Below are 25,045 nucleotides of genomic sequence, written 5' to 3'. Positions count from 1 at the left end.
GTATATTTACTGCATTTTATTATCGGTATAATAAACAGTGCCTGCATCCTGTACATAGTCTACAGTTTGTGTTTTTTTTTTTGCTTGGTGTACTGCAGACTCCGTTGGATCCTTTTTTTGTGCTATTTATCATCACAGCATTATGTGTTTCCTTTAGTAATCATAATAACTGAACTCACACAGACTGCCCTGATCAAATGTTTACATACCCTTGAATGTTTGGACTGATAATATACACTCAAGTTGGCACACACAGGTTGAGATGGTAATGAAGGATAAGTATTCACACCTGTGCCTTGTTTGATTGTAATTCATATCTGTATATAAAGACTCAATGAGTTTCTTAACTCTTGAGCAATCCTTGTGCATTTCATCCAGGCTGTACTGACTTTGTTGGTTACTGAAGCAGGGAGAAAGCAAAAGAACTCAAAGAACCTAAATCAGGAGAAGGATATAAAAAGATATCCAAAGATTTGAAAAATATGATCAGTACTGTTCAAACTGATCAAGAAGAGGAATATTATGGGTTCTGTTAATACTTAGTGACAGTCCGGTAGACCTTAAGAGGACATGTCCAGAGGTCCGGATGGATTTTCAAAACCGGGCACTTTGTCCAGGTTTGAAAAGCTTCCTCAAATCACGTTGGGCAGAGAGGAAATCCGCATATGCGCAGATGTCACGTGATGATGTCACATGCACACACGCATGCATGTGACATCATCACGTGGTGTCTGCACATGTGCGGACTTTCTCCCTGCCTGACGTGATTTGTGGACAAGAAAAGGCAATGGGGGAGGGGCTAGGGCATGGATGGGGGCGGGGTTGGGGCGGGGATGGGCAGAATGGTCAGGCCTGGGGGGGCGGGTCTAGGGGGTTCAGATTTTCCAATTGACAACCTAGGTAGACCAAGAAAGATTTCAGACACAACTGCCAGGAAGCTTTGTAGGGATGCAAAGAGAAACCCATAAACAACTTCTACTGAAAGTTTCAAGTTTATTTAAAACTAGCTGATGCCCCGGCGTTGCACGGGTATTTAATTATAGCAATAACACTGTAAATGGATTCAAATAAAGATACTTTATAGTGGAGAATGAAATTATTTTTTTACAGCTTTATAAAAAGTACAATATTCAAATTATAATGTGAAATATTTGACAAAATGAATACAATACAACTAACACAAAACTTGATTATAAACAACATTTTTAGTTTCACCTCCAGGAGCAAGAACCCACCCTTGAGCAAGCAACATAGAGTTGTCCATGGGAAAAACAGGGGGATCTTAAATCCACTCCACAGTATGTAATAGTCTGTCCTTGTGATTTGTTGATTGTGATAGAGAATACAAGTCTCACTGGAATTTGCAATCTCTTAAACTGAAAAGGAAGATCTGTTGGAATAAGTGGTATCCGCGGGATAAATACGGTTTCACCTTGTCCCTTTCCGGTTAAGATAGTCGCTTCAATTACATTGGACAGTAACCTCTTTACACAAAGCCTTGTGCCATTGCAAAGTTTTGGTGGGTCAAGGTTGCTAAGTAAAATAACTGGAGATCCCACAGCTTTTTACATTTTTTCCATTGACATGAATGGGTGAAATATGATTTTCTGTTTGTAGCTCCGGCCACGTGTGCAGGTGGGCCGCGAGACCCCCAGAACATATCACCCCAGGTATTGAGGGATCTGCATATCAAGTTTCGTTCAAATCGGTCCCACAGATTTTTACATTTTTTCCATTGACTTGAATGGGTGAAATCTGATTTTCTGTTAGTTGCACCGCCCACGTGTGCAGGTGGGCCGCGAGACCCCCAGAACATATCACTGCAGGTAGTGAGGGATCTGCATACCAAGTTTCGTTCAAATCGGTCCCACAGCTTTTTACATTTTTTCCATTGACTTGAATGAGTGAAATCTGATTTTCTGTTTGTAGCTCCGCCCATGTGTGCAGGTGGGCCACGAGACCCCCAGAACATATCACTCCAGGTAGTGAGGGATCTGCATACCAAGTTTCATTCAAATCGGTACCACAGCTTTTTACATTTTTTCCATTGACTTGAATGGGTGAAATCTGATTTTCTGTTTGTAGCTCCGCCCACGTGTGCAGGTGGGCCGCGAGACCCCCAGAACATATCACCCCAGGTAGTGAGGGATCTGCATACCAAGTTTCGTTCAAATCGGTCCCACAGCTTTTTACATTTTTTCCATTGACTTGAATGGGTGAAATCTGATTTTCTGTTTGTAGCGCCGCCCACATGTGCAGGTGGGCCGCGAGACCCCCAGAACATATCACCCCAGGTAGTGAGGGATCTGCATACCAATTTTCGTTCAAATCGGTCCCACAGCTTTTTACATTTTTTCCATTGACTTGAATGGGTGAAATCTGATTTTCTGTTTGTAGCGCCGCCCATGTGTGCAGGTGGGCCGTGAGACCCCCAGAACATATCACCCCAGGTAGTGAGGGATCTGCATACCAAGTTTCGTTCAAATCGGTCAAGCCGTTTTTGCGTGATCGCGGCACATACACACACACATACATACACACATACCTCCGATTTTATATATATAGATTTATTAATTCGCTTATCAAATTTCAAAACAGAGTACCGTATTTTCACGCATATAACGCGCGCGCTATACGCGTTTTTACCTACCGCGCATACCCCTCGCGCGTTATATGCGTGAGCGCGGTATACGAAAGTTTTCAAACATAGTTCCCACCCCGCCCGACGCCCGATTCACCCCCCCAGCAGGACCACTCGCACCCCCACCCCGAACGACCACTCGCACGCGCTCCCACCCGCACCCGCATCCACGATCGGAGCAAGAGGGAGCCCAAGCCCTCTTGCCCGGCCGACTCCCCGACGTCCGATACATCCCCCCCCCCCGGCAGGACCACTCGCACCCCCACCCCGAAGGACCGCCGACTTCCCGACAATATCGGGCCAGAAGGGAGCCCAAACCCTCCTGGCCACGGCGACCCCCTAACCCCACCCCACACTACATTACGGGCAGGAGGGATCCCAGGCCCTCCTGCCCTCGACGCAAACCCCCCTCCTCCCCAACGACCGTCCCCCCCCCAAGAACCTCCGACCGCCCCCCCAGCCGACCCGCGACCCCCCTGGCCGACCCCCACGACCCCCCCACCCCCCTTCCCCGTACCTTTGGAAGTTGGCCGGACAGACGGGAGCCAAACCCGCCTGTCCGGCAGGCAGCCAACGAAGGAATGAGGCCGGATTGGCCCATCCGTCCTAAAGCTCCGCCTACTGGTGGGGCCTAAGGCGCGTGGGCCAATCAGAATAGGCCCTGGAGCCTTAGGTCCCACCTGGGGGCGCGGCCTGAGGCACATGGGCCCAACCCGACCATGTGCCTCAGGCCGCGCCCCCAGGTGGGACCTAAGGCTCCAGGGCCTAGTCTGATTGGCCCACGCGCCTTAGGCCCCACCAGTAGGCGGAGCTTTAGGACGGATGGGCCAATCCGGCCTCATTCCTTCGTTGGCTGCCTGCCGGACAGGCGGGTTTGGCTCCCGTCTGTCCGGCCAACTTCCAAAGGTACGGGGAAGGGGGGTGGGGGGTCGTGGGGGTCGCCAGGGGGGTCGCGGGTCGGCTGGGGGGGCGGTCGGAGGTTCTTGGGGGGGGGACGGTCGTTGGGGGGGAGGGGGGTTTGCGTCGAGGGCAGGAGGGCCTGGGATCCCTCCTGCCCGTAATGTAGTGCGGGGTGGGGTTAGGGGGTCGCCGTGGCCAGGAGGGTTTGGGCTCCCTTCTGGCCCAACTACCAAAGGTGGGGGGTGGGGGGGTCGTGGGGGTCGCCAGGGGGGTCGCGGGTCGGCTGGGGGGGCGGTCGGAGGTTCTTGGGGGGGGGCGGTCGTTGGGGGGGAGGGGGGTTTGCGTCGAGGGCAGGAGGGCCTGGGATCCCTCCTGCCCGTAATGTAGTGCGGGGTGGGGTTAGGGGGTCGCCGTGGCCAGGAGGGTTTGGGCTCCCTCCTGGCCCGATATTGTCGGGGAGTCGGCGGTCCTTCGGGGTGGGGGTGCGAATGGTCCTGCCGGGGGGGGGGGGGGATGAATCGGACGTCGGGGGGGGGGGAACGGAGAGTCGGGACAGCGCACGGAGAGGCGGGGCAGTGCACGGAAGTCAGGGGGGGTGAACGGAGAGTCGGGACAGCGCACGGAAAGTCGGGGCAGTGCACGGAAGTCAGGGGGGGTGAACGGAGAGTCGGGACAGCGCACGGAGAGGCGGGGCAGTGCACGGAAGTCAGGGGGGGGTGAACGGAGAGTCGGGACAGCGCACGGAAAGTCGGGGCAGTGCACGGAAGTCAGGGGGGGTGAACGGAGAGTCGGGACAGCGCACGGAGAGGCGGGGCAGTGCACGGAAGTCAGGGGGGTGAACGGAGAGTCGGGCAGCATGCGCGGTATAATCGTGAGCGCGTTATACCAAAGTTTTTGTGCTTATCATCGTGATTTCTGCGCGCTATACACGTGTGCGCGTTTTATACGGGTGCGTGTTATTTGCGTGAAAATACGGTACATATAAAATATAATAATAATAATAAAAAATACTGACAAAAGGGGGAAAGGGGGGTAGAACCACATCAATCATAGAATCCAATCCAATCCTTAGATTTATATACCAAATTATTCCCAAGAACAGGGGCTCGGCTCGATTTACATAATTAGTGTAAAGGAAGAAAAATGTTAGAGACGAAAGACGAGTCCAAATTAATTGGGCCACTTCGATACAAAGAAAACGGTTCAATTTTTGCAATCATCTAGAGACTGTTGAAAAAGATAAGTTTTCAGGGAATTCCTAAACAGGTGAAGAGAGATAAATTATCTAATCTCATAAGGAAGCTCATTCCAGATAGTCACGGAAATATAAACAAAAGATCGAGGAATATATCCCATAGATTTAACACTCTTAATGGAAAGGAATGAGAGTTTAAACATATGAGACAATTTTGATCTTATAGGCCATAAGGAGTTAAATGAAATAACAACTAACGGTGTGGAAATACCATGTATACTTTTAAAAATTATACTATACTAGTGCACTTAAATGTAATTCTAAGATGACTTGGCAACCAGTGGAGTGCTTTCAATAAAGGGGAATAGAATAGTAGAATGAGAATGGTTAACACATAAGGATAGGGGTCCCATCTGTAGAAATGATTGAGGTAACGGACATTTGGACTGAGCGTCCTGAGATTGGATAGCTTTACATTAAAAACATCCCTAAATAGAAAGGTTTTTAGGTTTGATTTAAACCGATCTATTGATGTTTCTTCCCTTAGATAGGTCGGCATTGCATTCCAGTGATGGAGCGGTCACTGAAAATATTATAGAGTGCATTGTATTAATGTGACGCAGAGAGGAAATAGACAACAGATGTTCAGAAAGAGATCTAAGCGATTTCTTTGGAGCATAGGGAATAAGAAGCCTATGAATTGTGGGGAATTAGTTATTCATGCTTTGAGCGTTAAAAGAGGTATCTTATAGGTGTGGCTGTTTCGGCATGTGCAATAAGGAAATACTTGAACACAAATAGGCAGCATGGTAGAGTTGCCGGGGGGGAGGGGGGGAGGAGCCTTTGCTCTACCAGTGCCACAAAACAGCCTGCTTAAAATACACCAAACAGCACCAAAACTTCAGGAACAAAATAATTTGGAGTGATGAGATCAAAATTTAACTTTATGGTCACATCCATAAATGCTATGAATGATAGCGGAGTCGTCAACAAGGCCTATGAAGAGAAACACACTGTCCCTACCGTGAAGCATGCTGCTTATTTGGGGAGTAAGCTATAGTTGAAATTGGTGGCAGGATGAATGCAGCATCTTATCAAAAACAATATTGGAGGAGAATTTGCATTCATCAGCCAGGAAGTTTCAAGTTTAATTAATTTTAATATACTGACCATCGACGTGCACCTGGCCGGTTTACAATGCTAAAAATGAAAGGTTAAAATAAATTTTTGTAGGGGGGGAATGTGAACATTAAATAGACAAATTACAAATATGAACATGAGCTTGAGGGTAAAGGGGGAGGGGAACGTTAATAATTACATCATTAAAAACAAATTAATTAAAGGGAAGAGGGGGGAGGATAAAACACCAGGAATGGGTGATCGCTTCATAAAAGCGGTTCGTGTTTATTTTGCAGGCTGTTGTAAAGGAAATATTTAGAAGCTATGGTATGCGTCTTGGAATAAGAACTTTTTAGTTTAGTCTTGAATTTGTCGAGTGAATTTTCAAGGCGAAGTTGAGGTGACATGGCGTTCCATAAAGTTGGAGCTACAATGGAAAAGGTAGTTTTCCTAATGTAGTAGAATTCTTTGATCAGCCGATCTAAGGGTCCGGGGAGGGCAAAAGGGGATGATGAGTTTATCAAGAAAAGATGGGAGATGCAAAAGTTTGATTTTAAAGACCAGCATTAAAGTTTTATAGGTGATGAACATGGGGCCCATTTGGACTTTCCATCATAACGATCTGAAACATAAGGCCAAGTCAACCCTTCAGTGGCTGCAGCAGAAAAAAAGTGAAGGTTCTGGAACAGCCATCACAGTCTCCTGACCTCAATATCATTGAGTCACTTTAGGGAGAACTCAAAACATGATGTTCATGCTAGACAACCAAAGAATTTACTGGATCTGGAGGCTTTTTGCCAAGAAGAATGAGCAGCTTTATCACATGAGAAAATAAAGAGCCTCGTTCACAGCTATCAGAAAAGACTGCAAAGCCATCACTGATGCAAAAGGGGAAAATGCACCATATTACAAACTAAGGGGGAAATTCTGTAAATAGCAACTGAAATGATAGGTGCTTGTAACATAGGCACCTATCTCTTGTCAATCACACGTAGGCACCTATTACAGAATTGTGCTTAACTTACAACTTAGGTGCCTGTAATGTAGACCAGGGTTTTAAAGGCCAACATTATAGGCACTAAACAGGATCAGCAAGACTACGTGAGTCTGCTTCGATCCGAATTTTGGCCGATTCTAAAAGAGCTATTGATGCACTAAAAATTTTGCATGCAAATGATCCGCACATCGTAATCCCCATCTCTTTCATCTGATTGATCGCTGTGAGAGCGACTCTCACACATGAACAGAGCCAGCAGGGGAAGCCTGAACAACTGAGAGGCATGGGAAGCCTCCTGCCACTTAGCTGTTTGGGGCAGGAAACCTTTTTTTTTTTTTTTTTTTTTTAAATGGACAGATGTTGTGACCAAAATATGACAGTCGTAACTTCAACATTTGGGCTTCTAGTGACATAGATGGTTTGATCTCTTCCAGAATTGATTTGTTAGTTCTTCTGGCGGTTCACTCCACAGCACGCATAAAATCCTTCTCCAACACCATAGCTCAACTGAGTCAATCTTCTTTCTGTCTTGTTTCTGCAGTGTCCTGCTTTCTCATCCATAACACTGGTCAACAACAAAAAAAAGTTTTTCTTTGCTACTGAGAACTTAAGAAGTGTTCTTACTTAATTTAATGACGCTGATTTCAGAACTGTAATTGAAATTCAGCTAGCTCGTCAGGTTTCTGAGATACACGTTACTGATTTTTTTAGACAATTTGCCGTATCGGCACAATATTGCAAGTATGAACTGTGTCCTACCAAACTTGTGTTAAGGAGTTTACTCTGAAAACAAACATGAAGACAATAAGGAGACATGTTAGAGTATATATTTACGCCTCTCTTAACTCACACAAAAGTGATGTCAGCAGGTTCAGAAATGTTTGAGACACTTGCTTCTACGCTTGTACTGTACATTTGTCTCTCTTTGCAAGAACCAACGATAGTCTCCCATCATGCTGAGATTGAACTTTCTCTGATATCTGCTTTCCATCACCTTGATATCTTGATGAAATCTTGCCCCATTCTCATCGCTGACATCACCAAGGTTGGGTGGGAAGAAGTCGAGGAGAGAATGTAAGAATTGCATTTTAAGTGACATTCTGGCACCCATTAGCTGATATGCTGTCAGCATGTTCTCCACAAGCTCTGCATAATTCTTTGATCTGTGATTACCGAGAAAATTTGGAACAACCAGCACGAATGCTTCCCATGCTGCTGATTCAGCTGGGTTCAGCTTCTGTTTGAACGCATCAACAAGGATCAGGTCATGGATTTTGGGTCCAACAAAAACAGCTTCTATGATTTTGGCTCCACTTTTCTCGAAATCAAACATACTTCTTAGGTGCTGATTGTGCAGTAAATTGTTCGCAGACATAACAGAAATAATCAGGATGCGTCAGGATATATTAAGTGATGTTAAAGTATAAAATGATTGTATCTTATGTTACACTTATTGAAAGTTTTAAAAATGAATAAAGATAAAAAAAAAAAAGAAATATTCAGGATGTTTAATACGTTAATACAATCTCATCTGTTCATAATTATAATATGTTAGACAAAAACAAACAAAATATAAAATTCACAGGTAAAAAAAGCAGCACAATCACTTTTTAGTATAAACTTTAAAACTGCTGCTATATGTGATCGATGAGCTGTCCTAAATTGCAATATCGTGTTACCGAAATAGTAAAATATCGACACTTCACGGTAGTGTTATTAACGAAAATGATATAAACACAAACTGATGCATAACTTAAAACAGGATGTGATAGACAAAATCTGTTTTCAGATTTAGAGTCAGCATGTGGCCCTTGTTAAGGTACAGGTGACAGAACTGCAGTAACATAAGAACATAAGAATAGCCTCACTGGGTCAGACCAATGGTCTATCAAGCCCAGTAGCCCATTCCCATGGTGGCCAATCTAGGTCACCAGTACCTAGCCTAAACCCAAGGTGTAGCAGTGGCTTCCTCCGTGTCTTTCTCAATAACAGACTATGGCCTTTTCCTCCAGGAACTTGTGCAAACCTTTCTTAAAACCAACTACGCTATCCGCTCTTACCACATCCTCTGGCAATGCGTTCCAGAGCTTAATGCTTGTCAACCAGTGTAATTGGCCATTGAGAAAATGAGTGCGTGGACAAGTCTGATCTTCGTTGAATGGAAAGCATTTTTGTGAACAATTTTCTATTTAGAGGTTTTCAAATATGGAATGATTTATTTTTACTGCAGTCAATGTTATGCTATGGATTTGATCTTCAGCTTTCTGATTGGTTGAGGATTTTGTGGCATTTTTGTTAAATAGTTAGCAACATTTTATATATCATAGCTGGCTCACTGCAAAGCTATGCTGCCTTTTGTAAGTATTTTTTCATGTTAGCACATACCATAAAAGATTTGGGGGTATTTGGCCAGTGATTTGTATATGACTACTACTATCCATTCAGTCGTGTCCGATCCTTAGATACTCTGTAGGCCAGTCCTCACCAAGCTCCTCTATTTTCTACGGCTTCTTTCAGTTGCTTGATGTTCATTCCCATGTCATTCTTGATGGTATCCAACTAACAGGCCTTTGGTCTCCCCTGCTTCCTTTTACCACTGACCATTCCGAGTAACACCTCTCTTCCCATAGCCGGCTCAAAGTGCCGGGAGAGTGGCAACAAATGACGTATCAACTGTGGTAGTCATATAGCTAAGTACCATGGGTTAGGGAAAGATCTGGTTACCTATCCCATAAAACCTTCACCATGAAACTCTATGGATTTTTATATTAACAACAGTATAATTCACAAGGAATAAGAGTGAGCTATATTTAGCCAAACTTTAAAATTATGCTATAAGCATTTTTCAGTTATTTGGTATTTTTTAAAGGTTATTCCTGAAGCGAGGGTAGCAATTAGCATGCATCACCTCCATGAAAGTATAAAGTGGTTTGCGTTCTAAACTGCAACATTATTTAAAAAAATACTACCCCTGTGGAAGCTTTCTAAGAGATACAGCCGAGTCACCATCGGATGAAAGCTAAGGGCCTGTTTTACGAAGCCGCACTAGTAGCTGAGCTGCGATAACGGCCCTGAAGCCCATAGAGATTTAAAGGGCTTTGGGGCCGTTGCCGCGCGGCAGCCACTAGCGCAGCGTTGTAAAACAGGGGGGTGTTTCTTTTCCCAATTATCTCTTGAATATATAGATGTTGACATATTAATCTCAGTTGCAGTTTTTCCATGCAAATATATCAAGGGCTTTATAAGATTTCCACACGTGGTGTTTCAATAAGATATCAAACACCGATGGGTTTTTTGATCAATGATATTATTAACCCCACTATAGACACAAAGTTGCATCTGGTGTCAAGAGTGTTTGAGGTCTTTTTCCTTTTTTGTTTTTTAATACCAGATGTTATATATTATGTATTAGAAATGTTTATTTTCTTCTTTATTTAAATGGAGTTCTTTTTCATAATTTGGATTGAACTATATTATAAACTGCTTTGATCCTTTTTTGGCTGAATGTTTGGTATATAAAGATTTTAATGAACATAAACATAGTACAATTAAGGGCACTTGGCTCATTTGTTGGAGGACAAAGACTCAATATAGGAAATATATATGTACCGTATTTTTCGCACTATAAGACGCACCTGACCATAAGGCGCACCCAGGTTTAGAGGAGGAAAACAAGAAAAAAAACCCATTTTGAAACAAATTGTGTAACATTTAATAAAATATACCAGGCTCCGCACCCAGTCCCCTTCTCTCCCAGGTTATGCAGCCAGCCCCTCTCCCTGGCAGGCTCTGTACCCTGTCCCACTGCCCTGTACCCTGTCCCCCCTCTGGTGATCTGATGGTAGGCCAGGACAGGGTACAGGGCAAGTCTAGTGGTAGATAGGTAGGTAGGCAGGTAGCTCCACAAGTACCTTTTTTAATTCTGGTACTCCAGCGCTGTATCAGCAGCAACTTTCTGAATTCCTGCCCCTCCCTCGCTGGACGGCTACCTCCTCATCTCTTGCAGCCAGCGGTGCACAAGGCAGGAGCGAGCTTTTTGCACTCCTGCCTGACCCACTTATTCCCTAACCAGGTCTAATTTCTGGTAGACACCTTGGACTAGACACCTACCTCAAAGTGGTAGGTGCCTATCAAGTTAGGTGCCTAGCATCCAATTAAGTGCAATTAACATCAATCACAAGTTGTTAAGTAAGCTTTTTAAATAATTAAGGCCCTCTTTTACTAAGTTGTTGTAGAGGTTTTTACCGCAGCCCGGGGCGCTAAATGTTCTGATGCTGCTACTATGCTCATAGGAATTCTATGAACGTTGGAGCAGCATCAGAACATTTAGTGCTCCAGGCTGCGGTAGAAACCTCTACCGTGACTTAGTACAAGTGGAATACATGAGTATATATAAAAATGTTTCAAGTGATCTTTTCACCTTCTTCAAGTCACTCATAAGTGTAACTGCTCCATTGCAACAGAACTTTAGAGGAGTGATTGAGCGGTCAATTGTGTTTAACATTTCAGATGATCTTAACAATGCAAAAATTGACTTCAGGCTCTTGGATCCTTAATTGGCTACAGTTAAACGTGTACTTTTCTGAAATATATGAGGTCTGTTCAAAAAGTTCCAGGATAGTTTGAATTACATGCCAACGGGAAGTTCCTTTGAGATGCACTAGGTGGCACTGAGTAGCTTGAATTCTCACAAGTACAGTATTTCCTTTTTGATAACTCCACCCGCTGGCAGGCGAGTTAAGTTTGAAAAGAAGAACATTCCTCTTGAAAGGATCAGGTTGGTGCACCGCTTGCAGCAGTGGAGGCAAAGGGAGGAAGGAAACAAAGAAAAAGGGATAGGAGAGAGATGAGAAGAGGGTAAAAGCGAGGGAAAGGAAGAAGACATCCAAAGCATCAAGGAAGCGATACAGAAAGAGTAAAGTCATTTTCTTAGCCCTGCAGCTTGCTACTGGGACTTTGACCTTTTTAAGCCCTTACACCATGGTCTAGATTTGGTTGGAGTATGACCTCTGTCCTCTAATCTTGGTAGGCAACAGATCCGGTGAGGTAATTTTGAACATCTCCTTCTCTCCGCGCATCTTCACTGCTGGCACCCCCCCTCCAACTGGCAGCTCAGGGCCCGTCTGGAGGGCCTTCATGCATGCGCGGCCGTCCACGCACTTCCGGATGCCTCGAGCCGCGGCCACAGACATTTAGTGTGCCACAGCTCGACAAACTTTGTGACACACTGGTATATAGTTATATCAAAAGAAATGCTGGGGATAACAGTAAAAGCTAGATTTAGGTTATAGGTAAAAGTAGAATTGAAATTATGCAAAGAACTCGCAAGCCAATCTGTTTGTACGGTTTTGCAGTTGTGCATCTTTTGAAATCAACTGCAAGGAAAAATTATTCACAACCGCCCCCCCCTCCGCCCTCCCTTGCACAAACGAAAACCTTGTGCACAAAGCACTTTTAAAGTTTTGCTCAAATCTTTAAGTTTAGCTCCATGGGACAAAAGGTCTCAGCATATCTAAATCCTGTCAGAGCTGGAATCCTTTTCCTAACCGGCCTTACACCATGAGGGTGGATTGAAAAGTTTGGTGAAAAAAACAGGTGGAACTGAGGGCTATACACTTGGTCCGGCGAGTTTCCAGGTATTTTTTCCTTATCGTGGGAAAAATAGCTTATGAAAAAAGTGGAAACCCGCTGAACTAAGTCATTCGCGGAATAGCGCGCTACCTTGCCGCACGCGCTAGACGCTAATGCCAGCATTGAGCTGGCATTAGTTCTATCTGCGTAGCGCGCTGTGTAGTGCATGGTAATATCCTGCGTGCGCTAAAAACGCTAGCGCACCTTAGTAAAAGGAGCCCTAAGTGCATAGCTCTTGATGGAGACTACATTGTTTAACTTGCTTTTTCACCAGACTTTTCAAATCACCTTCGTAAATGTGGCACTTTAACTGTAAGCTGTGTGCACAAGTATTGGATATGCCCCTGCATCTCTACCTGTCAATATCGCTTGCATTTATATGCTAAGTGAGATGTGCACTAAAATTATGACATACTGCTTGGTGTTCAACTAGCACTTACATGCATTACTGTAACAGACAATCATGCAAGTGATAGTATTCTATAACTTATATGAACAACTGGTGTCTAATTAGAGGTGCCAGGTTATAGAATGAGGGAGATACAGTTGTACTTTAAAGAAACCTGGATTCAGTAGCTGGAAAAAGTTATAGCATAAGTGAAAGGGAAAACAAGTGTGTCCATCTCTTCTGAAGGCTACTGACACCCCACCGCCTTTCAGGTCAGAAAGACGGTGTATCAAATCCTATCCCCTTCTCTTCCCTATTCAGGTCTGATTACCATATATACTCAAATATAAACTGAGATTTTTGGGCCCCAAAGTGGGTCTTGGTTTATATTCAGGTCCTCTGCTCTGCGCCCCTCCTCCACCCTGTTTGGATCTGTTGCAGGCATCCTGTAGGACTGCCTAGTGGTCCAGTGGTGAGCCAGGACAGGAGCGAAACTTCCTGTGTCCTATCCCGGCTGACTCTAAACTACCCTGCCTCTCTCCCGCCTCCCTGACCCCTGTAGACCTGCAATCAAAAATGATTGTCACGAGTTCCTGTTGCAGTCTCATGAGACTGCAGGAACTCATGGCAGGCATTTTTGATTATGGTTCTCATGGGGCAGGAGCGTAGGAAGATCCCTCCTGCTCCACTTCACCACTAGACCACCAGGGCTTTAAAGGAAGGAAGAAGGGAGGAAAGGAGGGCTGGGTGCAAGGCAGGGTAGTTGAACAGAAATCCCCCAGTTTATATTCAAGTCAACATTTTTTTTTCCTCCGTTTTGGAGGAAGAAAGGGTTACCTTGGTTTATATTTGGGTCAGTTTATATTCGAGTATATACAATAAGAAGACTAATCAAGGTGCTTATAGTGCAACATTCAGTCAGGGTCCTAGAGGTTCATGTTTGCAAGTGAGAGCAGGACTGGGATTCTTTGCTATGCTCTCAAATATGTTCAAGACAAACATTCCAGCCTAAGTTCTAGTTCCCCACATTTGCCCAAGAATGCAAAAAGCGGGACGGCAACCTGGAGATCCGAGAGCACAAATCAGTTTTACTAGGCCAAGAGTTTCCTTCACAAGGACATTTAGATTTATTTACTACTGGCGCACGTTCACTTGAGTTAAAGCTTTTCGGGAAGCCTGTAAATTGAAAATTATAAATTCATTCAGCTCATGGCATGACTATCTTTGGGGTTTCCACCTTTATGTCAAAGGGATTTAAGAATGCATTTTCTACAGCACAAAATAGAATAGAATCAATCATAGGTTAGCATATGTACAAAACTCACATAATTAAAAAACCAACAATTATAAATAGCAATAACATATAGGTGGTGTTTTTTTAAAGGCTTCATTTTTTCAGATCTTTCGTGATTAAACTCGGTGGGATCTGTCTGAGGAATTTACAAAGGGTCAGAAATGTTCCCATAGAAGGCAAAGTGGTGGGGTACAAAAGGTTCTTGAAAATCTTCCTGTTTAAGAGTCACATTCAACACAAATACAAGAATTACATCTCCTATAAAGACACAGTTTCATTTTCTTCTGTGTTCCTTGCTGTTTTTAGTTTTATGAAACGTTCCTCCAAGGAAAGGACTGCATCATATATTCCTTCCTTGTCAAATGTCTTGAGCCCTCCGTTTAAGCTCTGACAAAATCCATGCCTAAGTACTCGAAGTTAGAAACAGTTTTGTCCCAGACGTTTCATGAAAATGTTAGAGGGAAGAGATTAGTGGTGGAAGTAAACTTGTAGACTCCCTGGAGGACGTGGCCTTTGAATCGGGGACAGGAATTTTCCCTTTTAGGGTCGTGTCTCTGGGGAGACTTTCCTTGAGGCACTTAAGCTGCTCCTGTCCCAGTTTGATTTTGTCGTCTAGCTCCCGCTGCTCAATGAGAAGTGCAGATTTCATCTTCACAAAATGCTGATAGTCCTGGAGCCGCTCCTCCGAGAGGTAATTGGATAAAATATCCAGGACCACACGCTCTCGCCGATCCAGGTTCTCCTTCAGCTCTCGGGCATCCTCATGCTGACCAGCTAGCAATTTTCTTTTCTCATTCAGGGAGCTCTGTCAAAATTAGAACATATGTCATTTGTAGATCTATTATAGTTTTGAATTTCTTGTTATATCAATTGCACATCCAGAGGGGATGGGTTGGGTGGGTGGGAAGGATTGGGTTGGGGTTTGCACAATTAAATATTTGCATATTTGGAAGCGTATGAATTTACTTTATCAGTAACTTTATATATAATAATTTTTACGGGGGAAAATATGTTGATCTCACTATATATTGTAAAGACTTTAGATGATGTATAAAGTAGAGAGCTGCACGGGAACGGGGACGACGGGAATCCCGCGGGACCCGCGGGCATCCCGCGGGTTCCCCCTTTGGGTCACGGGGATCCCGTGGGGACGCCCCCTAGGGTCGCGGGGATCCCGTGGGGACGCCTCCGAGGGTCGCGGGGTTCCTGCGGGGCTGGATGTACTCAGTCGCGCGGCTCTTCTCTCTACCTTCTCTGCTTGCAGCACAGAGCCGAACGGAAGTCTTCCCGACGTCAGCGCTGACGTCGGGAAGACTTCCGTTCGGCTCTGTGCTGCAAGCAGAGAAGGTAGAGAGAAGAGCCGCGCGACTGAGTCGGGAAGACTTCCGTTTGGCTCTGTGCTGCAGGCAGTGCAGGTAAGGAGGAGAGTAGCCTCGCGGTTCGAGTGGCTACCACGGGACGGGGCGGTCCGCCCCGCCACACCCCGCCCCGGTTGCAGCACAGCCGGCCAGGTCCCCTTACTTTTGTGGCACTTCCCCGACCGACCGACAACAGCCCCGGTCCGACAATCCTCCCTGCCCTGTAGCCGCGAATCTAAATTATCTTCTTACAGCAGCTGTAATAAGGTAATTTAGATTCGCAGTTAAGGGCAGGGAGGTTTATCGGACCGGGGCTGTTGTCAGTCGGTCGGGGAAGTGCCACAAAAGTAAGGGGACCTGGCCGGCTGTGCTGCACCCGGGGCGGTAGAGAAGGAGGGGGGAGAAGGACGCTGAAAGGCCATGGTGAAGACAGGAGGAGGGGGGAAGGACTCTGAAAGCACTTGAAGACAGAGGAGGGAGAAGGACGCTGAAAGCACATGGGGGAATACAAAGGGGTGGCGAAGGACGCTGAAAGGCCATGGGAAGGGCGGGGGGGGGGGAAGGACTCTGAAAGCACTTGTGGAAGACAGAGGGGGGAGAAGGATGCTGAAAGCACATGGGGAAGACAAAGGGGTGGAGAAGGACGCTGAAAGGACATGGGGAAGACAAAGGGGTGGAGAAGGACGCTGAAAGGACATGGGGAAGATGGGGGGGGGTGGAGAAGGACGCTGAAAGGCCATGGGGAAGACAGAGAGGGAGAAGGACGCTGAAAGGACATGGGGAAGCAGAGGGGGGAGAAGGACACTGAAAGCACATGTGGAAGACAGAGGGGGGAGAAGGACGCTGACAGGACATGGGGAAGATGGGGGGAAAAGGACGCTGAAAGGAAATGGGGAAGAGAGAATAGGGAGAAGACGCTGGCAGGGAAGAAGACAGATGCCAGACTATTGGGGGAGCGGAGAGAAGAAGATGGGTGCCAGACCAATTTGGAAGGGGGAAGAAAGGGAGAGGCACAGTAACAGAGCAAATGGAAGATGCAGAAGGAAGAGAGACAGTGGATGGAAGGAATTGAATGAGAACATGAGGAAAGCAGAAACCAGGCAACAAAGGTAGGAAAATAATTATATTTCTTTTTTTTTATTTTGCTTCAGGATAAAGTAGTATATTAGTTGTGTTGATAAAAATTTATAAACATTAGAGGCTCTGGTAGAAACCCATTTGCAAAGTATGTATTCTTCCCAATTAATATTTTCAAATTAATAAAGTCTTTTTGCTTATTTGTAAATGGTTTCTACCAGAGCCTTTAATTCAGTAGCATAATTAAATGAAATAACTATTTCTGAAGTTTATATGGACGGGTGGGGACGGAGGGGATTCCTCGCGGGGACGGGTGGGGACGGAGGGGATTCCTCGCGGGGACGGGTGGGGACGGAGGGATTCCTCACGGGGACGGGTGGGATTCCTCACGGGGACGGGTGGGACTTTGGCAGGGACGGGTGGGGACGGGTGGGATTTCTGTCCCCGCGCAACTCTCTAGTATAAAGTGTAAAATGTATTCTTTTCCTTGTATTCACTTAATGAAAGTATTAAAAATGAATAAAGATTTTTTTTAAAAAAAAGAACATATGGTTTAATAACCTTCTATACAAAACTAAACTAATGAAAAATGAATAAAATACCGAGCAGTCTTCTAGCATGTAACAATGTGCAAAGGCAGAAAAAACATTTAGCTAATCCTTAATTTTTTTCATGAATTTTTCTTGATTTCAAGTAGTTTTCTGGGGGGGTCGTTTCACTGTAACAGAGAATTTTTAGTACATACTAGGCTGATTTGATACACACTAAGGAGGGAATTCATGAAAGGTTGTTGAGCGTGTTAGTGCACGCTAACCACTAAAGAGGCCCACAGAAGTTAGCGTGCACTAATGTGATTGCATGTGCTAACCATACCATACACGTTCTTCAAGTTTCAGCAAGGATTCAATGCGATTTACAACAAGTTTTCTAATCAATGGTCACATTAGCCGGGCAGGGGTCTCAAAGTCCCTTCACAACTTATTATGCACCATCCCGATCCACATAGAAATTTGGATATCCAAAAAAATTTCTATGTGGATCGGGATGGTGCAGAATAAGTTGTGAAGGGGGGACCTTTTCTTGCAGAAGCCTGTCGGCGAAACATGTCGGATATGACAGGTCCCTTTCCCGATGAGATAAGATCATCAAGAAAAAGAATATAATAAGATAAGTTTTAACCAGTTTTTATAACGGTTAAGGTATTGACATTAAGCACTTTAATAAGTTTGAGATATAATGAAGCACCAAAAAATTATGAAACATATTGAGTAGGGGCTAGTGAAGAAGCCATAGCCAGTGAGAAGAATTTTGGCAACCAAGCAAACACAAAAAATTGTGTGGTGACCAAATGGCATGTCTGAAGCCCTGATAGTTTGACTAAAGTAATCTATTAAGAAGAGAGAGCGGCATTGAGAGATATAGTTGTGGTATTATGAATGGTTTACCAATGCCAGAGTATTGACTGAGATCTATGTGCATGCACTGCTTTCAATGCTTATTCATTGGGGAAATCCTGAAAACCCGAATGGATTGTGGCCCTCAAGGAGGGACTTTGAGACCCCTTAACGAGTGCTAACACACTTAGGGCTTCTTTTACAAAGGTGCGTCAGGGCCAGTGTTCCCGCTAAGCTGCGCTGGCGTGCGCTGGCGCACAAAATATTACATCGCAGCGCACAAGTTTCTCGTCACAGCGCACGGCGTACGGCAGATGGCAGGGCGGCGAGAGGAGAATCGGGCGAGTTGGCTCATAACTTGCTGGCTTTTAGCTCACAGCGAAAAAAGTTTGCTCACAACACCCGCCCGCTTAGAGGGAGCACTGGTCAGGGCTTTAACGCGTGGAATAGCGCGCACTAGTCCTTAACGCCAGCATTGAACTGGCGTTAGTTCTAGAAGCGTAGCGCAGGTTTAGCGTGCGCTAAAATCCTGCATGCGCTAAAAACACTAGCGCACCTTAGTAAAAGGAGCCCTTAATGCCCTTTCACGAATTCTCCCCTAACTGATGAACTAAGGTAAACACTAAGGGGTCGATATTCAAAGTGATTTAACTGGCCAGAAATGGCTTTTAGCTGGTTAAATCACCTGTTTGGGGCTAACTGCTAATTTTCAGCATCACTTAACTGGTTAATGCTGCTGAAAATAACCAGTTGGTGCTGAGCTGAAATCTGGCTATTATGGGAGCAAACACAGCACTTAACCAGCCAAGATCACTGCATAAACAGGACTCCCAGAGGATTGTAACCCATAGCCAGGTAAGGGCCAAATATCCCACTTAAGTGGCTAAGCATTAGCCGGCTCAGTACCGTAAACCTGGAAATTCAATGCTGATGCTAGGATAATAATAATAATAATAACTTTATTCTTCTATACCGTCACAATCTTGCGACTTCTAGGCAGTTTACAATCAAAAGAGCTGGACATTCAGCGAAATACAATAAGCAAATATTCAGAGGAAATATAGAAAGCAGAGACCTTAAGAGGCAATAGTATAGAAATACAATTTGCTGAGCAAAATATAAGATGTACAGTTTAATAGGTATTGTCCGACAGGACCTGTTGGGAATAAATAGCAATGTAAAATTACGATAAGATGAAGATAACAGATTATATATATAACAGTGCCGTAAGTTCTGGTGGAATAGGGAGGGGGGAGGGAGAGCGGGTCAATTGTTTAGGTATTTCTGGAACAGGTATGTTTTTAGGCGTTTCCTGAATTCCCCGTAAGTGGGCGAAAGCAGTTGGTCTAGGTCTTTGCCCCATAGGGCTGCTTGGTGAGAGAGAAGGTGTTCGTGGATAAGGCCTGCCATTGATTTTCTGAGTTTAACGCCCATGGTGATCAGCCAAATAGTGATTGCTACCAGCTAATTATCGGCCCTTACTTCTTTTTGAGGCAATGACCTGAGGCCCTGATGCGATAAATGACACTTAACCTAAGTGCCTAGATCGGCGCACCTAGCCGATCTAGGTACCTAACTTAACCCCCTTTTTAACTAAGCCGCGATAGAGGTTTCTACTGCAGCTTGGAGCGCTAAATGTTCTGACACTGCTCCGGCGCTCATAGAATTCCTCCACCGCGGCTTAGTAAAAGAGGGCCTTAATTATTTAAAAGGCTTGATTGATGCCAATAATTAAAAATGATCACCTCGTAATTGATTTAAATTGCACTTAACTGGATGGTAGACGTCTACCACTTTGAGGTAGGCACCTAGTCCGAAGTGTCTACCAGAAATTAGGCATGGTTAGAGGACAGATTGTGGGTGTGTTTTTTTATGTAGGCACCTGTTTGGACTTAGGCGCACTCATTTAGGCCAAGAAAACCCTGGCATAAATATGGTGCGCCTACGGTTAAAATGCCTATCAACACCTAAGCCCACTTTAGGCGGAGTTCTACAAAGTGCACCTAACTTTTATAGAATCGCGCTTAACTGCCATACTACTTAGCACCTATGTTTTGGGCGTCATTTATAGAATCAGGCCCTGAATTCGCAGAAGCGTGTGTACCCCTACCAGCATTCCATTACTTCCTTAATCATGAATATTCTCAATTTGACGCCTAGAAAATGATTACAGAATCATAGAAATTAACTTTTACTATTTAACCAATATCATTTTTATACTATACACATGAGAGGATGCTCTTGTTCGGATGAGTTCTCACTGTTGAAATCTCTTATACAGTAAATAAGCTATGCACTTCCACATTCAGGGCACCCAGCAGATCACTAAGAGACATGTTTGAAAGCCATCAATTTACTTAACTATAAAATCTGTGGGTGCTGGGCACTACAGAGTGACACGGGGACAAATCTGTCCCCATCCTTGAACGATCTATCTCCATCCCTGTGCCCATGAGTTCTGTCCCTGTCCCTGCCCCATCCCTACAAGCTCTGTTCTCATCTGCACAACCCTTATAATTTTAGTGTTCAAGGCTTGTGCAGATGAGGACAGAGCTTGCAGCAACAGGGACAGAACTTACAGGGACGGAGATGGAGATAGATTCCATGGGGACAGGGACAAATTTGTCCCCTTGTCACTCTCTACTGAGCACCCCCAATATTGAGTAAGGTTCTTTATTGTGTCCAGGGAGGGGTAATTTGTATTGTTCTTGGCATCCCTAAACATTTTGAAATGTTGGTATCTATATTCAGCATTATGCCATTAATGTGATTTTAATGGATTGGTCACATGGATTTTATTGTAGCATCAGGGAGCCAACAATAATACTACTGACATAGGCCCCTAAAGACCACTAATCAAAAACTCAAGCCTGCTCGAACCTAAAACTATGGCAATTTTTTAGGAATGTTTACAGTTGTCTTCAATTGTGGCAAAACTTTACTCAGGTACAGCACTTAATTCTAATTAGTGAACTACATTTGAGAAGGGGAAAAAAATCATTCAAAAGTTCTGTATTTAATAAGAACAAAACTAGCGAGCTCATAAAGAGATGACAATCTCGAGAAATGTTATTAGGAATTTTGCTCAAAGGAAGTTGATCTATGAAAAACAAAAGAACACAAAGATTGTGGAACAGAAGATCGGATGTACCACTTTGTAGTCTAATAAGCATCCAAACAACTTATAAACATTCCACAAAGGGTGTATAGAATCACAAGTGACTCACAGGCTAAAAACCAAATAATGTATACAATAAAAATGACCTAACACGGGCCGTGTTTCAGCAAAATAAAAATGTCTTCCTCAGGGGTCTTATAGGGTCCTTGAATATAAAAATGTAAAAGTCACAAAAAATCCCAAGAAGTTAAGAGGCTACAAACAAGCAGCATAGCTCACAAGACAACAATGTTTAACAAAAGCAACAAAGATTTGTTTGGGAAAGGTGAATTATCAATGTGCAATTATCAATGTGGGCCACATCTAAGATATGTTATTTTATCACTAGCCTATTTTGTTTAATGAGACTTAGGAAGGAATTCATCAAGGGGAGCTGATTTAGCGTGAGCTAGCGCGGTTAGCGTCACTTGATGAATCCCACACCCCACATCCACCTTAGTTACTGATAAAACAGTTAACAGTAAAACAACATTTTTTAATGATAGCCCACATTGATAACTCTGTCCCTAATTCTATTCTCTTCATGATGGTACCTTATTTTTATTTAACCATTGTAGTTCTCCCCTTTTTTCCATTCGTACCCGTTTGTCAAGTCGTGTATGTTATTGTTTTGTCTAATCGTGTATGTTAATTTTGTTAAAGTTATGTTATATTGTATTATCTGTTTTTACCCTATTTTAAAATGTATAACCACCTTGAAATAAATGATAAGGTGGTATATCAAATTTTTAATAAACTTAAACGGATTGCTTGCATGGATTTTATTGTAGCATCAAGGAGCCAAAAATAATGCTACTTCCATTAGAGCATTGGTCTTTGACCTGGGGGCCGCTGCTGTGAGCGGACTGCCGGGCAGGATGGACCACTAGTCTGACCCAGCAGCGGCAATTCTTATGTTCTTAAAACTACAAATAAGCTGGAAAGAGCAGCCTCTCAGTCTCCCTCAAAGACCTTTCCCAATGCGTTATGTTTGCTTGTCTCCTTGAACATTTACATCTGGCTCACACGCAGGCTTTCAAAAACACATAAAGGAGTCATTAGGGTCAGGTTAAAACTAAAGTAAGTACATGGCAATCTGCCACTTGTATATGCAAATAAAAACACACACCCGCTCGTCAAGGCTGGCATTTTCCCCAAGACTCTTCAGTACATTCTCAACTCGGGCTAGACGTCCCGAGAGGGAAAGCAGCAAGTTCACCACCTTATCCAGATCCCCAATGAACATTCGATATTTATCAAACTCGTTGGGCTTGCACAGCTCCTTGATCAATGCTTCTACTTCTTCGCCCAGATCGGTGTTGAGTTTGACATCAGCCATCAGGCTCTCCTTGGCCTCCTTTAGACTCTCTAGTTTCTGTGTCAGGCTCCCAATCAGTTCCGACTGCGAGAAAAGAAAGACTTCTGTTTGAATCCCCATGAAAGGCAGAAAGAAACTATGTATTACGTCAACATCATAATATCAAATAGCGCTGATGCATAGCTTCACTTAACACTGTTGCCATGGTTACAAATCAAACCTAGTAAATACTTAGGGGTCTAAGACCTCAACAGGCTGAGGGGATCTAAGTATATACAAACTTCAATAAAGCCCTAGCTCCGCTATCAATTTGTATATGCAATTTTATAGAGCAGGGACTATCTCTTCCATGTTTGGTGCACAGCGCTGTGTATACCTGGTAGTGCTACAGAAATGGTAAGTAAAACTAATATATAGTAGTATCTTACAAATAAATAATTAAGAAAAGCCCAACGTCTGCTATTGAGATGGACATGGGAGATGCCACTGTTTGCCTTGGAAAGGAATCCTGCTTCTCTTTGGGATTCTGGCAGGTACTTGTGACCTGGATTGGCCACTGTTGGAAGAAGGATACTGGGCTAGATGGACTATTGGTCCGACCCAGTATGGCTATTCTTATGACCAAATAGGTTGAGAGATCACCACAGATCGAGTTACCTTGTGTGTCACTTGCTCAACTGATTTTAAAAATAGCACTCACATTTCAGATCCCCCAAGTTGCGTATGATCCCCGAGAGCCACGTGCAAATAAATTAGTTCACAAGCTGTTAACCAGTAATTGGCCGTTAACAATCAATTATTGATGTTAATTGGTTGTAATGTGGATTCATCGGTGCATCTAGCTGCGAAATAAAGATCTGCACCCAAATCCTCTCATGCATAACCCAGGAGGCGGCATTGAAAATGATCAGCACAAGGCGTACCGACATTTTTTCAGTCTGTGCCCCTCAAATTTGGAATGCCTTGCCAACATATATAAGAAAAGAAAAAACATAGATTGATTTAAAAGCATTCTGAAAGCTTCCCATTTAAGGATGCTTTCACAGTTATTTCTCAATGGGTTTTTCTTCTCTATGAACCTTTTTTTAGTTATCCCCTAATTTGTTTGTTCCATAATTGTTTTCTATCCTATAAGAAACGTATTTCTGCCCTTCCTTTCCTTTTGCACCAGTTGGTCTGTCCACTGTCATTTGTGATGCAATTTTTACATCAAGTTGTACTTTTATGTTCCCATTTTCTAATTTTTTTGTATTTCTCTTAGAAATCTTGATAAGCATCTAGATCAAATTTTAAATTCTCACTCAGAGAATAGTTAAGCTCCCGAACGCCAGAGGTTGTGGTAAGGGCGGATAGCGTAGCCGGTTTTAAGAAAGGTTTGGACAATTTCCTGGAGGAAAAGTCTATAGTTTGTTATTGAGAAAGACATGGGGGAAGCCACTGTTTGCCCTGGATCGGTAGCATAGAATGTTGCTACTATTTGGGGTTTTGGCCTGGTATCAGGGACCTGGATTGGCCACCTTGAGAACGGGCTACTGGGCTTGATGGACCATTGGTCTGACCCAGTAAGGCTATTCTTATGTTCTTAAACTTGAATCTACAGGAGGGGTATGGGCAGGTCAGAGGTGTTCCAAAGAATTATGCACGATGTTATAGAATTTGAGGGCTGTGCGCTCAAATTGCGCACCAGGATTTTCACCAGGCCTAAGTCCTGATGCTAAAGTGCTCTTCTGTAAAGAGCGCTGAGTCTGGAGCACCCTTTATAGAATAGTGCTAAGTGCAAATTTTTCCTAGGGTCTACTTTTTGCCATCATTTACTGGTTACCGCCTTTCAAAAAAGATATAGCGAAATTATAAAGGGTACAGAGAAGGGCAACAAAAATGATAAAGGAGATGAGGAAAGGCTCAAGCAGCTAGGGCTCTTCAGCCTAGAGAAGAGATGTCTAAGGCCTCTCTAAAATACTGAGTGGAGTAAAATGGGTAGACAAGAATTGCTTGTTTATTCTTTTCATAAATTCCAGGACCAGGGAGCACACAATGAAGCTTGAGCAGACTGGATGGACTGTTCATGTCTTTATCTGCTGCCATTTACTATGATCTGAAAAATAAGGCCAAATCGACTCTTCAGTGCTTACAGCAGAAAAGTATGAAGGTTCTTGAGTGGGGACATCATAGTTTTCTGACTTCATCATTGAGCCACTTTGGGAAGAACTCAAGCATGCAGTTGGTGCTAAAACAACCAAAGAATTTACAGAATCTGAAGGCTTTGGCCAAGAAGAATGGGCAGCTTTACCACATGAGAAAATAAAGGGTCTCATTCACAACTATCAGCAAAGGCTGTGAGCCATCATTGATGCAAAAGGGAGCAATAGAAGATATTAAGAGGTAAGGGGCATATTCTATAAACAGTACCTTAAATTAGTCACCGCTAGGCATCCTACCGGTGCCTAACTCAATTGACAAAGCCATTAAAATCATTTAAAAATCATTTTAAAAAAATGTAGGCACCTACAAAAACAGCACCTTCATCACGTCTATGGAGGCACCTTAGAATGCCTAAGGTCAAAATAGGCATGGTT

The 25,045-nt window shown here is 43.9% G+C and overlaps 1 protein-coding gene across 1 annotated transcript in view; it reads right to left on the bottom strand.

Moving 5' to 3' along the window:
• Window positions 1–13,827: 13,827 nt before the first annotated feature.
• The window catches only part of SHROOM3 (shroom family member 3), a 500,538-nt gene continuing 489,320 nt past the window's right edge, over window positions 13,828–25,045 (bottom strand). Inside the window, exons 11-12 of the mRNA XM_033963245.1 lie at window positions 22,281–22,553; window positions 13,828–14,970 (exon numbers count right to left, since the gene is read on the bottom strand). Of these exons, the coding sequence (XP_033819136.1) occupies window positions 14,620–14,970; window positions 22,281–22,553 (624 nt within the window). The 3' untranslated portion in view covers window positions 13,828–14,619. The remainder of the gene's footprint in view (window positions 14,971–22,280; window positions 22,554–25,045) is intronic.

The sequence above is a fragment of the Geotrypetes seraphini genome, chromosome 1 (genome assembly GCF_902459505.1).
Source record: "Geotrypetes seraphini chromosome 1, aGeoSer1.1, whole genome shotgun sequence".
Lineage (NCBI taxonomy): Eukaryota > Metazoa > Chordata > Amphibia > Gymnophiona > Dermophiidae > Geotrypetes > Geotrypetes seraphini.
This window is presented reverse-complemented; position numbering and strand designations above follow the sequence as displayed.